The 18,066-nt window shown below is 37.1% G+C and overlaps 1 protein-coding gene across 1 annotated transcript in view; it reads right to left on the bottom strand.

Annotated features, from left to right (window-relative positions):
- The window catches only part of MUSK (muscle associated receptor tyrosine kinase), a 91,985-nt gene that overhangs the window by 36,311 nt on the left and 37,608 nt on the right, over nucleotides 1–18,066 (bottom strand). The window contains exons 6-7 of the mRNA XM_059926537.1: nucleotides 15,880–15,909; nucleotides 6,802–6,831 (exon numbers count right to left, since the gene is read on the bottom strand). Coding sequence (XP_059782520.1) covers nucleotides 6,802–6,831; nucleotides 15,880–15,909 — 60 coding nt within the window. The remainder of the gene's footprint in view (nucleotides 1–6,801; nucleotides 6,832–15,879; nucleotides 15,910–18,066) is intronic.

Here is an 18,066-nt window from a genome sequence, read left to right as displayed (position 1 = left end):
TTCTTCCCCAAAGTAATAAAACTGATGGGTGAGAAACCTGAGTTCAAGTCCTCTGACTTCAAATCCAGTGTTCTTTAGACCATTATGGAATCCTTTTAATTGCCCATTCACTGCAAACATGATTTTTTTTTTTTTTTGCTCTCGCCTTTTGTTTTCTGGGACTTAAACACAGAACATAATATTAGACTATGAAATTCCAATTAACACCAGGCTTTGATGCTTAGTTCTTCTAAAACTGTGAAATTTGTGGAGTCTGTATTCGAAAGGAAAGTACAGAAGAGATAGTATATAGTAGACAGGAGATGTACAGGCCAAGGCTAGATCAAATTCAGCTGTATTAGAAGTTAGTCTGATTTCTGAATACCTTTTTAAAAGGGTTACATAATTCAAGGAGATATAGGAGGATATGATTTGTTTGACAGTTGTTTGCTTTTTGCAAGTTCTAATTCCAGATTTGCAGGTTCAGATGAACTCACCTTTCTTTTTTTTTAGAGAGAGATGGTAATTGGACCTTGTATTTTCTGATCATATTTTAGAACATAATAAATTTGAGGAAAATATAAATTTTGTCCTTAACCACAAGAATCGAACGCCCATGATCTATTGATCATCTTCTTTTTTTTAAACATCTTTATTGGAGTATAATTGCTTTACACTGTTGTGTTAGTTTCTGCTGTATAACAAAGTGAATCAGCTATACGTATACATATATCCCCATATCCCCTCCCTCTTAAGACTCCCTCCCACCCTCCCTCTCCCACCCCTCTAGGTGGTCACAGAGCACCAAGCTGATCTCCCTGTGCTATGCGGCTGCTTCCCACTAGCTATCTATTTTACATTTGGTGGTGTATATATGTCGATGCTACTCTCTCACTTCGTCCCAGCTTACCCTTTCCCCTCCCCCTGTCCTCAAGTCCATTTTCTACATCTGTGTCTTTATTCCTGTCCTGCCCCTAGGTTCATCAGAATCATTTGTTTTTTTAGATTCCATATATATGTGTTAGCATACGGTATTTGTTTTTCTCTTCCTGACTTACTTCACTCTGTATGACAGACTCTGGGTCCATCCACCTCACTACAAATAGCTCAATTTCGTTTCCTTTTATGGCTGAGTAATATTCCATTGTATATATGTGCCACATCTTCTTTTATCCATTCATCTGTCGATGGACACTTAGGGTGCTTCCATGTCCTGGCTATTGTAAATAGTGCTGCAATGACCATTGTGGTACATGACTCTTTTTGAATTATGGTTTTCTCAGGGTATATGCCCAGTAGTGGTATTGCTGGGCCATATGGTAGTTCTATTTTTAGTTTTTTAAGGAACCTCCATACTGTTCTCTATAGTGGCTGTATTAATTTACATTCCCACCAACAGTGCAAGAGGGTTCCCTTTTCTCCACACTCTCTCCAGCATTTATTGTTTGTAGATTTTTTGATGATGGCCATCCTGACTAGTATGAGGTGATACCTCATTGTGGTTTTCATTTGCATTTCTGACCTAAATATACATTTCTCTAAAGATATACAGATTGCCAACAAACACATGAAAGAATGCTCAACATCACTGAACTCACCTTTCTATCTTTTGATATTGAGGACTCTAAGAGGTGGAATCTAGAAGAGCATGCTAGAAATACACATGTTGGACCCTAAAGCCAGGAGAAAGAAAAAGGAAGGAAGGTGCCAACTTCAAGGCAAAAGTGTGAAAAAAAAAAAAAAAAAGTGGATTTAATGTTTAAAAGGAAGCTGAATTTTCCCCCCTGCCCCAAATAAACACAAAATTGAGCCTGATTTGAAGTAAGTCCTGGGGTCTAATTACCAATATACAAAAGAATAGAGGATTGAGGAACATGTTAAACAACATTATAAGGATACAATTCAATCGTATCCCAAATATAGACAATTGAACAGGGCAAGTTATTTTGTTTCCTCACCAAATAAATAACATTGGGGGGAAAAAAGAAAAAGAGGGAACTATTATAGATTGAGAAAGACTTAAGAGGCATAGCTCTAAATGTAATGTGTGAATTCTCATTTGGATTCTTATGCAACAAATCAGATGTAAAAAGAAGTTTTTTGAGACAATCAAATAAAAATTGCACTGTCCTGGTAGTAAATGGTATTAAGAAATTAGTGCTAACTGGGGATGGATGGGGTAATGAAAATGGTAATGTGACTGCGTTAAAAAGCCTTAAAGTACACATGGACTGATTGAATTCATGTCTGGGATTTGCTTTAAAATAAACCAGCAGCAATAAAATGGTACTGGGTTAGATAAAACAAAAATGGTAGACTATTGATCATTGTTGCTGTTGGGTGATGGGAACATGGGAGTTTACTATTAATATATTACTGTACCTACTTTTTTGTAAGATTGAAAAGTTTTAACATTAAAAAGTTTAAAAATTGCAGTAGAGCCTACTCTACAGCTCCAGAGAAACATGCAATGGGACACGTTCCTCTTTTGCCATTGAAATAGAATAAGGTACTAGAAAACCTAAAACCTGAAGAAGGGTAAGGTTCTGAGGAAAAACATTTGTCAGAGATGTCAGTCCTAAGAGTTCAGAAATAACCACAACAGTTTTAGATCAGAGCTCTGTGGGGGATGATTCCAAATCGAAACAAAATGTGGGACTCAGGGAAAATTTTCCCTAGCAGGCAATAGTTATAACCTGAAAAACTCCATAGCAAGAGGAATAGCAGTCATTATGGTGGTCAGCAGGGTCAGCTCCAAGAGCGAGTGACCTGTGTAGTTCCCCAGGGCACCATGCTTAGAGGGCCCCATACTTCGTTTATTTTTCTGCTGCCTGTGTCTTGAAATTATAAGTGATTTTTGAACTAGGGGCCCTCACTGTCATTTGCACCTGGTCCACAAATTTTGGAGCCAGTTCTGAGAGCCTGGCGGTGAGAGATAAAACTGCCTTCTTAAAATAGGGGTGAAGGCTGCACCTCTGTTGGAGTTCCAGAAAAACAAGGCTCCAAGGTGAAATGGAAAATTAAAAAGTTGCAAAATGCTGGATGGGTCCGAAGGAAGTGTCAATCAAGACTAGAAGACAGAGGCTGTCCCCATTGGAAAGTCTAAATTTCTCAAGAAGACAAGCCAGCTAGGAGGCAGTGTACATTTCTTCCAGAGCGACAAACATGGTACCCCATCTGAACACCTGATAGGAGATTTCTCCCAACTTAGTCTAAGTTCACAGGTTGTGGACCCTTGACAACTAACACAGAGCGACTGGCATCCGAGCGAGGGTACACCCAGGGATTCTTTTCCTTCTGATGTTTTCTGGCAACAATAATGGAGACCTAGATTGCACAACATAATTGAGTCCACATTCATCATTTGGCTGAAATAACTCTTGTAGGAGTTGGGGCTATACTTGTGTGTCCAGAATTTTTTGAATTTGAGTCTACTGCAATGATCATTTTATGGGTCCCACTGCCTTCGAGAATCTGGGAAAAAAAGCAGGATCCTTGAAAGATTGAGAGTGGGTTTAATTCAATTCCATGAATGCTGGAAAAGTGTAGACAGCAGCTGCTGAAGATGACAATAGTCAGTGTGCCCTTAAACCTGAATGAGAGCCTTCTGGCTGAAGATGAGAAGCATAAGAAACTATGAAATCTAGATTGTTTTTTTCTGCTTTAATTTACAAAGGCAAGAATTTTCATTTGGGGACTTTCAGTTCTTCCTGGAATTTAATAATAAGGGAGGGTTTGTTTATTTATTTATTTATTTTGTAATTTATGGCTTTTTCTCTTCTTTTGGCTGGCGTTACATTATTTGGAATATCATTTGGGCTCATTGCAAAACCTCTGATGATCCACATTGCACAACACAGTTAAGAATTATGTGCGATGGTAACTAAAACAGAGTCCATCATTGTTCTAGAGGTCAACGTAGCCTTGGAGTTAATTAATGTGCTGCTCTGTCCCATATCAGAACCTTCTGGGAGGTCCAGTGGGGCACAGGAGGGTACAGAAAGGAGCACCATTGGCATTGCAGGTGGCTTCATGAATGTAGGGTCGTGCTGACAACCTGCTGGTCTCCTGCTCCAAGGGGGCAGATATACCCTTGGCTGATCATGGGTTTCATTGTTAAGTCTGATGGGTTAAGAGAAAAAAAAAGGCCAGGAAATAAAGGGAAGCTGGTCTCTCCTGCCCTCCCACATTCTTGCCAAAAGATAAAATAGAAACTTGACTCTTTTTTCAGTATTGAAAGATAGCTTACACCTTTCCTGCCGGTTTCCTTCCCTCAAAGAAGGTTACAAATGTCTTTTGGGTTTTGACTCAGATGTCTTCTCATAATGCTTTCTCGACACATCCCCCTCACACCATGTCATAAGTATTGATTTGTTTGTTTGTTTGTTGGCTGTCTCTTCTCCTGGAATGTAAGCATCAGAAGGGCAAAGCTTGCTTTGTTCATTAACACAAGCTGATTGATAGATAGACAGATCATTGGTCGGTTCATTGATCAATCGATCCAGAGCCCTGCATGGTACATGGTAGGCACTCAATAGATATTTGTTGAATGAGTGAATGAGTGACTCCTCTGATTGGTGAGATTGGGGAAAAGTGCTTGTATATATGATGAGTATCTCAATCCTCTCTGGGCCATCTTTCTGCCAGCTACCCAGCAAACAAGAAGGGTATGGGGTAATATGCAGTAGGTACGTTCTCCAGGTCAGGACTTCTCCATCCTACGACTCCAGGTGAAAGGTGGAGGTGTGGGGAGGAATCAGTAGATCACTTGACTCTAATTCTTGGGTGAAGGGAGAGGAAGCTTTATTTTTCAATCCAGCTTTATCAGCAATAAAGCTAATATTTTTATACCCATCAGTATTTGTTACCAGTTCCAAGCATAAAAGGTGAAGGGATGGAGAAGGAAATTTCACCACATTTATCAAACATTAAAAACAATAAAGCCAGTTGCCATTAAAAATAAATGCCAGACTGCCCCATGGATAACAGTATACTTGTAATAATAAACTTAAACATAGTTCAATAATAAACTCCCATTGTTTTAGCGGTAGCCACAAACTGAAAATTCGTTCTAAGTCATCCATTTTAAAAGTAATGTGATAGGTTTCATTTCAAATAAATGTCCCTTGAATATCCCTATTTTACCTTTTATTTGCATGAAAGACAATATAAAAGTGTTTTTGTTGCATAAACAAGCTGTTTAATAGAAGGGGCATGACATTACTGAGTAATTTGGAAAATGTTTACAATTGTTTTGATGTGGATTTTTAAAGAAAAAAATTATCCAACTCTTCTTTCTACAAATAGTTTTATCCATCATTCTTCAATTCACTGTGAGCTGTTTCTGACTTGCTTTCCTATGGGCAAGCACGTTATTGTTCATCTGCAACATGTAAAATAGACACGGGCAATCTATTTATCCCTGGGTTTTCTCTCATGGTATCTAGTCCTGAGTTTTGGGCTTTACTTTCTCTGGGGTAAGTTTACAATACTAACTGCAGGTTGAGAATCCTGTATCCAAAATTGGGCTTAAGCAGCCAGTGATTCCAAAGTTCTGTATAATATAACCGTATTGTATTCTCATTTCCTTTCTCTCTCTGTTTCTTTTCTTTTCCTTCCTTCCCTCCCTCCTTCCCCCCCCCCACACCGCCCCATCTATCTCGTTCCATTTTTCAAAGCACTTTCAGATATATGATAAAGTTTATTATTGGTTGTCATTTTAAGGGGTAATCTGAATTTGTAATAAGGAAGTAGGGCCATTATACACTCTGAAATTTCCCTGGTGGGGTAATGGAAAGCCTAACAGGTGGGGGGCCCAAGTTAAATCCTGAAATTAATAAGCAGTTTGGCTTGAGATGAATTGCCTCTCTTTTCTTGGTAAGCGAGTAGGACCAGAAGAATACTGAAGTCCCTTATAAATTCTATTTCTGAGCAATTATTTCAAAGGACACAATAAGTTTGCATGAATGTTTTCTTTCGTTCTTTTCCTTCTTTCTAATTTTCTAGCTTCTCTTAAAGAGGTCTTGGAGGCTACTTGATTCAAACCAGCACTAACAGGAGTAAATTGAAAACAAGCAAAAACAAAAACTAAAAAACAAATAAACAAACCCCCCCAAAACCACACAGGAGCAGGTGAAATAATTTTATCTAAATTTAGTTATAAGCAGCCTGATATTTAGAAATAGGAAGACATCTCGGATACCTTATTTGAAATACTAAGATAAGGAGGTGCTGTTTCAAAGAATACCACCCTAGGGTTTATTCCTAGAGCCAAACTGTATTATATGAGAACTTGTGAATTTTGTCCAAAATATACAAAAGTTAGATTAGAACAGTTTGATTGATTTGGTTTGGTTTGGAGCAGTTGCATAATACTTGTCCACTTCAAGTAATGATAGTAAAAACCTAAGCTGGCACCTTGACATTTTTACAAGTCTCCAAAGATTGCGACACCCTCACCTCCTGTCCCCCCAAGGCTTTTGGTCAGAGGATCTTTCTATTCCAATCTATGTGAAATTTATATTCTCATGCTGATTTACGTCATTTCATTTTGTTTGCATTTTCAGAGTTTGGGGTACAAAGTTTAAACATTTCTGTTGATTCAAACTTTTCTTAATAAAAGTAAATGCTCAATAACTATATTATGTAATAAGGCAGCCCATCTAATAACACTGTTAAATGCTGAATTAATAGTCCCCGTACATCGTTTGTTATTTCCTTACAAAATCATGGCACTCAGAGTTGTTTACAAGGTCAGAGAAATAAACAATGGAATCGAACCATACATTTAAAAAGAAGCAGTGCAGAAAGCAAAAAAAATACCTTTAGTATCTTGCTCAGGTTCACTCTCTTCTATTAATAGAAACAAGACAAACAAACAAACACAAAGAAAAACAACACATCATGAAAAGGGAAATCTTTGAGCACAGAAACAGCACTGTAAAGATGAATTAGAATCTGCTTGTTTCTTATCTCAATGAGAGACAAATGCAATCAAGTGAAACTGCTGACCTTTTAAAAGCAAACTATTAAATGACATAAAATTTCAAATCATTACTTTTAGTCAGGCAGTGTTACACAGAAAATGAGCTACAGCATATCCCAACAACACAGCTCATTCATGCATTTTTATTGCGATGTTGACAATTACCCTTTCTTTCAAGGCCACAGACTGTCTACTCTTCTGATAATAGTAGTAGTGATTGTGCTTCTCCTTGTCAGCGGGGCTTCTCCGCTTACGAGGCCCTGCTGTGAAGTCAGTGATGTTGAATCTGGGATCTCAGCTATCATTTCTATGGTAATAGACTCATGTTGTGGTAAACAGAGGATTAGGGGGTGTCTGCAGAACAGAGCCTACAACCAACAGAGATTCTCTCCTCTGTATCAATTCCCAGAGGCTGCTCAGAGAGCAGAGAGGAGCAAGTCATTCTCTTTCAGGAAAAAAACAGTAAAGCAAGCTACAAAGAAAAATATAAAAATATCTAAATTGGGTATACAGAATTGAGAATTTTTAGAATTTTAAAAATCCTAGAAAAGAGACAACCACCAAATTAATTGTTCCAAAATGTTTAATACAACCATATCAGATGTAGAGCCCACATGAAGCTCTATTTTTCTATCATGAAGATTTATTTTTTCATGTCAATTTAGACCTTTCTTTGTTTTTTAAAAAATATTTTAATTTTATTGGAGTATAGTTAGAATAGACCTTTCTTTGAATTAGTGATAAGCCAAGTACAATATTTGTTTTTAGTATAAAATGGCAATGCTATTGTTAACTACTTTTAATGATAAGAATACATTGGTATAATTCTTTACAGATTATGGAGACTTTCACACACATTGTACATTATCTCACTTAACCCTCACCATATCTCTGTGGTTGTACATGATTGATATTATTCAGCCCATTTTCCAGACAAGGAATCTGAGACTCACAGATTTGCTGCAGATGCAGAGCCAGAAATGCCACTCCAACTTTCAGACACCAAATCTTCTGTTCTAACCTAGCATCACAGTGAGAAGGCCTCATTTTGGTACTTAATACCCAATACTCTTAAATTTAAGTGAACATATAATTTCCCAGTTAGATTTTACTCTGAACTTTCCCTACCTCCACCAATCAAGTCCGTGGCACATTCTTATTTTATTTTTTTAAGTATCAAGGTCATGTTGGCTAAAAATGAGTTTTTTCCCATGCTAAAAACTGGTCATCTGGACACTTGAAAACTGCAGAGATTCCCTGTTTGCCACACAGACCTTAATCAGAAGAAATAAATAAAGGTCCATAGTTGGACCAGATTGGACCTGAAAAATTATATTTGAATGCCTTTGGGCTGGGCATGTCTTTCTAGTTCGTCAGCACAATTGTGCTTATTTCTAAGCTTAGAAAAAAACCTTTTTTCTTTTTTTTCACCAGCCAAATAACTATTTATGAGTGCCTGAGATGGGCAAGGGACTTCTCTGGGAATATTAAGTGTCTTTATTACCTGGCTGCTATACCTCCAAAATTTTGTTCCACTAAAGTTGAAGGGTCTTAGTAAGTTTTGAGAACTTTATTTACTCATCTCTTACACTACTCTCACTAGGATTCTAGAGCAAGTACAGGTAAATCCTCAGTCTCCTTTTAATTTTACACCAGTGATCTTTTACTGGGCTGTATTTTAAAGTAGACTCTGAGGGCAATGCTGATTTTCCTTTGCCATCTTTCACCGTGTTGTTACTATTGTTATTATTGTTCATTTTACTTGATTTGTTTGGAATTGGAAGCAGTTTTGAACTAATGCACCCATTTCCTCCACTGCAGATATGTAGAACCAACTCGGAAGATGAAAGAATGTCTAAGATTTGCCATTTTCCTAGGAGGAGGTCTGGAAGTTCCACCAGAAATTATACTTTCATATAATAGACTCTCAAAATTTTTTTCTACACACAAATGCAAATATGCATCTTTATATATACATATTTACATATGCTTATGTGTTAATATACACATTCACACACATGCACATACAATTGAGGTTACTTTAAATTAGAGACAAATATGCAAGAATACCTGCAAACTATTTAAGGTTGAGTACACGCATTCAGTGTATGAGATTGTTATTTCAAGGCCAAACTGTAGTCCTAGTTTTTCCGTGTATCCTGCTTGCCTAGCCTACCACGATCCCTCTTGTCTTCTAAACTGATTGCTTTACCTCATCAATTTTTACATATTCTGTTTCATGGTCTTTATTCCCACTTAATTGTTAAATTTTCGTTTAATTGCCTTATGTGTACTGCATCAGTCTTGTCTTCCAATGTGATTTGTAATCTTTGGGGGGTGGGGAGTAGGGGGTAGAGGAGGGAATAGCATAGCATACTTTGCTTTTGCCATCTTTTTTCCCCTAAAGTCCAGCACAGTCTCTTGTAGAAAAAGGAAATTCTTTAAAAAAGAGTTGGATAGTGATTCATTTTCCATCTCTGCTTTCTTGGGATTGTTCAGTAGGACATTTAGAACAGAGAATCTGAGACTTCTCATATTGGAATAATCTGAGATAAAATCAACATCCAAGTTAAAGAGGATATCCATCATTTTCTTGAATACTTTGGTTTATGAGGAACTCAGCATTATCATATCAACCCATTTTAAACAACTATGTTTTTAAAATGTATACACATATATTCTAAATCAAACTAAAATCAGTCTCCTTATAATCACCCCCCCGCCAAGACCTAGTTCCTACTTCTAGCCACTGGACAAAAATGAAAAAAAAAAAAAAATCCATCAAATATTTTCATTTTTCCAAGCTTGCTAGCCCCAGTTTACCATCCTGACTGCTCACTTTTGAACCACCTCTTATCTTTCCCTCTTTTCATAATTTATCCTCTTATCTTGTGGTACCAGGAACTAAAACTAACATATACCTAGAGTCTCACAAATTCAAGGAATAGCAAGACTCTTTCTAAATACTCTACCTCTATGAATCTAAATTTGCATAAGTTTTTATTTGCATTCATATAATAAAACAGGTCATTGGTTCCACTGAAAGTCCTGAATACCCAATACTCATTTCTATATTTGCTTTTATTAAGGTCTATCTCCCCAATTTGAATATGTGTGTGTGTGTGTGAGAGTGAGTAAATATGATTTGATTCTAAGGTCAATTAAGTTTTTCCTACTCAGTTCACCGTATTAGTTGATGGGAGAAGAAGTTTGGAGGAGAAATGTATTGTTATATGGAAGGAGGGAAAGCCATCAAGGTTCTCTGGCTGGCAGAAATAAAAGGAATATATTTAGTAAAACAATACAGGTCATGTAGATCTTGTAGAAAGAAAGAAATGAAACCAGAAGAGAGAACAGGCAGACCTGTGAGATGGTTTCCATTCTTTTGACTGTAAAAGTGAGGAAAGCCAAGAAGATAATAGGAATTTGGCTATCTAGAGTTGAAGTCTCAATGGAGGCTGAAATAGCACATTCTTTGCTCTTTGTAGGATGGCATCATTTATAATTTTCTTCTTAGGCAATATCTTAAGGAAATCTCTGGTACTCTAAGAATACCATTCTAGGGCTTTTTCTAAGGACATACTCAGAAATTGGGAAATCAAAATCATATTACTAGAATTGTTTCCTTACAGTTATATATAATACCCTTAAAACAAACCAGGCAAGTGGATCTGGGTTTGAGTCCTCACTCTACTGCTTATTAGCTGTTTGATCTGTGGTATTGCTCAACTTCTTTGAACTTCAGCCTCTTCACGCAGAAAATGTAGGTATTGACTCCCAACTCATAGAATTATGAAGAAGATGAAGTGAAATGATTTGTACAAAGCAGTTAATACAGCAACTAAGACACAGCTAGAAGGTACTGAAGGCTAATTTTGAAGCCATGTCTTCTAGCTCTTTCTTGCTTGCTTGCTTGCTATTTCTATCTCTCTGGTATCTCCCTGACTGATGAAAGCTGTTCTTCCAACTGACTTCAGAGGTAGAAGGTTATTTTATTTTATCTTGTTTTTAAATTTCAGTCTGCCTTAGCTGGCTGCATCCCAGATATTGATCATGTTGAATAGCCTTTCTGTAGGTGTTAAAAGCCTGTGCTTAAATCCATTCCTCAATTATCCGAGAAGAATCACTCTAGAAAGAGAAATCCATTCTTCAGGCCCTATTATTAAAACATAGATGCTAATCAATTTTAGATGATTTGACTCCATTCTTAAATAGGCTACATGTGTCTCATATAGCATTGTATTTTAAGAATTATTGAGTCAGAGATTCCTGTTAGTAGACAACCACCACAAAGAACAAAAAAGGTCATTTTAATTTTTAATTTTATACTTAAAAAAATGGCTCAGGAGTGGTTGAAAAGAAATCACAGTGAGGCTCTGTGGTACTTTGTTTCTGAACAGATTCTTCTTTTGTTTTCCAATCATTAAAAGAAAACCTGACAATAGTAATGATAAACCTAAGTAAATACCTGGTTTTCCTTTCCTGACTTCTTGGTGGCTAAAGCAAAGAAACCCGATCCTGGTGTGCTGCCACTGTTTACATTTCTGTCCCCTTTGAAGCAGAGCAATGCATAAAGAGGTTTATCCACTGTGGCTCCATCTCTGAAGGGATGGGAGCGCAAGTTCCTTTAGAAAAACATACATGGTACCCTCACAAACTGTGACTCTCTCCTCCAAGTCAGGCTGGCCTGCCTCTGTGACATCTCAATTCTCTAAAGTGGCTTGGGTTGGGAACATTTCTGTGGCCTTTGAGATAATAACATTTTCCTAGCTTGTAAATATGGATGGTGAATAATGACTGTGAGTAAGACATGTTTACCAAGGAAATCAGACAAAAGCCACACAAAGTTAACTTGTTTTGACTTCAGTCCTCGATGTAGCTACAGCAACTATTAGGAATATTTTTGTTAAAATGGTTCTGAAAATACATTACAAGTTTAACTGTAAGACAAAAGTTGAATTTCGGTTCTGATTCACTTTTTTCATTCTTAAAAAAATTATCTTCTGGTTTTAATGGGAGGAGATGCTAAACAGCTTGATGATGAGGACGGAAGTCGTTATTAGTTTACCCTTTCAAAAGGTTTTTATTTGGGAATAATTTTAGATTTACAGAAGAGCTGTAAAGGAAGCATACAAAAGTTCCCAGGTACACTTCACTCAGTTTCCTCCGATGTTAACACTGTATATAACTACAGTATATTTATCAAAATCTTCGTTTACTTTTAAATGACATTTTGACCTAATCGCGTGAAAAGGAAGATACTTGAGCTCTGACAGTAGTCAAAGAAGCTGAAGTTTAATAACAACCAGCATTTTCAAATTATTTATTTATTTTTTAGCTGACCAGAAATTTTAGCTGGGAAAAGAAACAGGAGTTACAACCTTAATCTTAAGTGACACTGTAATATCCTGGTTGTCTAAAGTGGCTTGGCTTGGGAACATTTCTGTAGCCTTTGAGATGGGATTCTGGATGTTCCAATAGGACCATAGATAGGCCTCCAAACTGTAGGGTCCCATGCTGATGAGATGGTAGATATACACCCATTTTAAAATTATGCCCAAGAAAGATAGCATAGACTATAAACTCAAATAGCTTGTGAGTCAAATTGCAGCTCCTTCTGGTCTTCATGGCACCTGCAATAGATACTATCCCAAACTCTTTAGTCCATCTTTGACTCCCTGGTTAGGGGTCAGTGTGCCTGTGCTAGCATGATAAATCTGCCTTTTCCCCTCCCTCACTGAGATATGATCTGTACCATGAGCTGCCATTCATCCATCAAAGCCCTGTGGGACCTCACCTCTCTGAAGCTTTCCCTGACCTTTCACTGTCTCCCCTGTCCTGTGCATGTATCCTGCCCAAACTTCTATCATTGCAAATATATTGAACTTTAATTACTGTAATTACTTGTTTGCATGTTCACCTTCCTCACTAAATTTGAAAACTTTTCAAGAAATGAACCATGTCTTATATATCTCTGTAACCTTGGACTTACCTCACTACTTGGAATATAGTAGGCACTCAACAAATGAATAAATTTGAAGCTATCCTAATACTAATGGTGAATAAGCTAAGTTTCTTCTTAAATTTTTAAGCTTCATCTGGAATAAAGACATTCCAGGTAGAAATCCTTAAATCAATGTTTCTCAAAGTGTAGTTCATAGACTACCTATGTAAGGATCATTTGGGAGATTGTTAAAAGGCCTTAACAGAGACGCATCAGATCTGAATCCCTGGGGAATGCAACCTAGAGCTATGCCTTTAAATAAGATCTGATGTGCACTGATGCTTGGAAACCACTACCTTGGAGGAAGAGTTCCATTCGTCTATCAGCTTTGTTATTTCCATCTCTTTTCATAGAGAATTTTGAAGTGAGTATAATCCATGATGTGACAGTAAATTAAATGAAATAACAACATATTAGTTTTAAGAAAAGGAGACCTCTTGTTGGTTTAGTGTAATGGATACTATGACTAAGCTTCAAACTGAATTCTGAGATACATGCAAGCTAGGGCAAAAAATTAAGTAAAAGAAAATAAAGTACGCAGTTCTCACTACAGGAAGGAGAGCAAAATGGTCTCAAGAGAGACCATTGTTTTCTTCCCAGGCACTAAATTTTTAAAGCAATTTCTCACTTAAGATGTTTTGCAGAGCAGTGAGTGATGGAATGATCAATATTTTCAACAAGATTTTTGGCAAACAGCTATTTCTGTAGTGAATAAAATATGATGTAAGCTTGGGGTATGCACTAAGGTTGCCTCGACTTTCCTGTTTTTATACTTTTTTGGGGGGGACAGTTTGATTCTAAACAGCCCATTTCTAGTTTGCCGGTAAAGGCACATCTTCATACAGCTCCTTAGATAAGCATCCTTATATCACTTGTCACAATGGGGCCAAACCAAAGTTATAATCTCTAACAAGTACCAAGAATGCAGGGACGAAGCATTGCTGATTGAGGGTAGATTTATGTTCTTTGGAAGCAAGAGGAGCAGTTGGTAATGCTGACATTCTATTTATGAAATTTGAGAAGCCTAACCAGCAATATTCTCTGGATAGAAGTCATCGAGCTTCATAACAATGTAAAAAACAGACAACAATACCAACAACAGCCAGTATTTATCGAAGAGCTACCATGTAGACACCGTATATATGCTATCTCAGCCCCTTTTAAGAACTCTATGTTCCAAGTCATATTGCCCCCATTTCACAAAGGGGAAATAGACTTGCAGAGATTAAGTAAATTATCCAACCTCACGTAACTAGTAAGTGGCAGAGTACTGATCTATGTAACATAAACATAGAAAAAGAAAAGACTCAAGAATGGGGGAATGAAAGATGTCCTGGTCTAGGGGTTAAGACATCCAAGCTCTTGGATAACTTAGGCAAAGTAATCATTTTCCTGGTCTCAAGTTTCCTTATCTGAAGACTAAGGGATTGAGCTATAACTTCTAGGGCTCATTTCAGATTTTAAAGTCGATGGTTACTCTTCTGATAGAACCAAAGTTAATAAAACATCAACTCTATTCTAAATAAAAATTTAGTTTTTTCATTGAACTTTATTGCTTCTACCTCAAGGATAAAGATGACACGTGGAGTAAAGAGCTGTAAACGTCTTTCCAGTTGCTTAAGTCGTTGCTTTCGTTGTATCGAAGTTACTTTAGTCCTAGAACTAACATTGATAACTATTATTTGAGTGATTTCTCTGTTCCAAGCACTCTTCTAAGAGCTTTAAACATGGTATTGAGGTTTATCCTTTTACAACTTATGAGATAGAAAGTATTATTCACCTTATTTTACAGGTAGGGAAACTGAGGCACTAAGAAACGAAGTAACCCACCTGAAGTTAACATAAGTAGTAAGTGGTGGAGCCACGGTTTGAACTTAAGCAGTTGACTCTAGTCTCTGGAGCCCAGGCAGTTTTCTCAAAAATCTAGAAGCCATGTTATTAGCCAGTACATTAAGTTCCTTCCAAAAATCATGCCTTGTATAGTTTATCATTGGTGGAAATAAATATGCTAATTAAAATTTGAAAGTCACATATTTGATCTCTGAAGGAAACAGGTGAATGTACTATTTGAATTCCATATTGCCATAGAGTCCTGATAGCTTTCTGTGATACCTTTGCATGATTCAAAACAGCTACATTTTGAAATTAAGCCGTGATGACATGGTCTTCTCTGTCTCATACAGCACCTGGTGTATTGCTCAAGGAATCTTTGTTGGATGAATTAATGCATTAAAGAGAAAGAATTTTTCCTTTTTTTGGTGAATGTATGTTTGAACTTGTACATCTCATTTTAATACCTAAACAATGAAAATAAAAGCTTACTCCAATTAGAGGGTGCATATTTTAGGTCCCAATAACTTTTCATTTCAAACGATATAATGTCAACATCATATCAATTTGATTATCTTAAATAATTGAAGACAAATCTTTGAAGCACATTTTCTTTTCTTAAAAGCTATTAAAGAGGGCCTAACTGTTCTTCACCTTGAAGTATTATATGTTCAGTGCATAATCATTATATAACTTTTTTTTGTCCTTAGAGAACTTTACTGACAACTCTTCAACTAAAGGACCACTTTACCATTGTTTCTCAAAAGCACTACAGAACTTTCTAGATGAGAATGCAGCATAATCTCCCCTAAAGTTGAAATCAATGGGTCAAACCCTTCTTTTAGAGCATGCACCCTATGAATCATGCAGATTTAATTTTCCCCATGATAGCCCCCCGGGTTATCAAAGGTTTATGCCTGTTTCTTTTCTTTGGTTTTTAAATACACAGTGTACTCATGACAGCAAATCAAAGCTGTTAGTGGCATCAAACAGGTAGAATTGATGCCGGGAACAGGGCCACTGCAAATTTTATTAAGTCTGCAATCACTGAGAGCACAGCACACGTTGGGGGTTTAAATACCTCTCTCTGTGGCATTTGTCATATTAAGAGCTGCAGCATAAACAAAGGAAAAAGCAAATCAAATGTATGTAAACATTTCTAGATGCAGTAAGGAAGTCTGATCTCTAGGAAGGAAGACAGCCAGAAGTCTAACATTTTTGAAAACAGTCCTGATCTCTTAGAGTGAGATCTCTTGCCATTTGCCTCTGGGACATCCTATGTGTGTATTTGTTTTGGTCTTTTAGAATTCTACTTATCTTATATACTGCATATGTTTGCCAAAAATCTTCAACAACAGCAACAAAAGCCTCCAATAGACCAGGTCATCCCTAAGGATACATGGTGAAGCTTTTCAGATTGCAGAGAAAGGGACTGACAGCAATAAAGTGCCCTGTTCAGTGTTGGGAAACTCTTGCTCTGGAGCCGATTAAGTTTGCCAAATGGCTCACCTTCCCTCCTCCTCACTCCCCAAAATGCCTCTCCCAAGTGTGGAGGCATGGGTCTATTTTTGAGGCCCCCTGCAAATAAGGAGTTGTTTAAACATTAGAGGAGCCTACTATAACCCTCTATGTAGAAGGGTTCTGTTCTCCTCTTGGTCTGCTTCTAGGGCTCTCATTTGCAGCTTTATACTGATGCCAAGCCACCTCTTCCCACTGGTGATCGCTGACTGAGAACCCTTGGTTCTAGCCTCTCTTCTGCCTAATCTTTTCCTTAATGGCTTAAAGCTCCAAGAGGAAACAAGGCAATAATAGAAAATGCAATTAGCAGGGAGCCCAATCCATTCCAACATCCATCTATTTTAATTTGGGTCTCAAGGATTCTACACTCAACCAGTTTCTATACACAAAGCAGGATTCCTCTGAATGTGATATTCACAGAATGTATAAGATCCACCCTCAGCTCCAAATAAATAAATCATTTCATTAATAATTAAGGCAAAGGATATAAGGGAAGTATAAGGGAAATATGTAAGAATATAAGGGAAATATAAGAAAATTAGATATTTGTAGTTTTTTTTAATGGATCCTTTCCAACGATTAAAAAACTCAGAACAATGTTCTTTCTGGCTATAAAAAGAATAATTACATTATCGTATTAGAAGTGTTTAATTTCTGTGGTGTAGTGTTTATGAAACATTTTTTAAGGGAGAATATCCCTCTCGTCAAAATTGGAAAAGTAAAATAAGAATCTGGTACTTCAGAGGTCATTCAAAGCCTCCCCTGATGGCAGCCTCTCCTTGAAAACTTCAGCTCTACCACTCAGATCATCACACTCCATGGTGGTATCGCCCTGCCACTGAGTACTCTGGAGTACTGAGTACTTCGGAGTACTCAGGAGAAAACTGTTTCAGTTAAAGACACATAGGAGAAACAGTAGGGATCATTCTTTGGATGCATACATGCCTAAGGTAGAACATGAAGTAGATTGGAGAAAGAGACAACGCTGTCCCTTGACGTAGAAGAGAATTCCTTCCATAGGTCCCTGAGAAGTCACTTTGTCTCTTTTCAACCAAACAAAACTAATGCAGCAAGTATCATTGTTCAGGACCAGAGTGGGGAGGGGAGACTACATAGAATTATGCTGCTGAAAATGATGTTTTTACCTCTGTGAGGAACTAATTAAAAGAAATGATCTCAAACAGAAGGAACATTTCTAGTTAAATATAAGGAAATCTTTCTGAGCCAATATGATTGATTTATCTTTGTTTTATAATTGTATATTCATTCTCATATCTGGAGACAGCTAAGGAACCATCTTAGCTAGAGGGCAGAAGCTGGGTAAGACAAATCTCAATTTCAGATATATTAAAATGCATAATAAAGAAACAAAATATTAGCCAATGCTTGTTGTAAGAAACCAATGACTGTGAGATTCACTCCAAATATGGTAAAATATTTAAAAATGAACATTTAGAAAATGAAATTTTCTATGAAAGATGACATACAGATTTCTCTGGCCCTCATTTATCCTGCCATGAGGCCTATCCTAAAGCCCACTGTCACAGAGGTACCTGAGACAGGGGTTAACATTTCCAGAGGGAGAGCCTCCACAGTTGTGAGATTGACAGCTCTTTTCTGCATTCCAGGTGACTATGGAATTTGGGAAACCAGAGATTTCCCTGCCAATGGCAAATCAGTATAGCTATATAGTTCTCACCCAGAAGTGCTTCACTTTTCTATGTGAACTTACTGTTATGTTACTTTATGA

Source organism: Balaenoptera ricei, chromosome 6 (assembly GCF_028023285.1).
Source record: "Balaenoptera ricei isolate mBalRic1 chromosome 6, mBalRic1.hap2, whole genome shotgun sequence".
NCBI classification, from domain to species: Eukaryota; Metazoa; Chordata; class Mammalia; order Artiodactyla; family Balaenopteridae; genus Balaenoptera; species Balaenoptera ricei.
The sequence above is the reverse complement of the archived record's forward strand: the minus strand, read 5'-3'. Positions and strand labels throughout refer to the sequence as shown.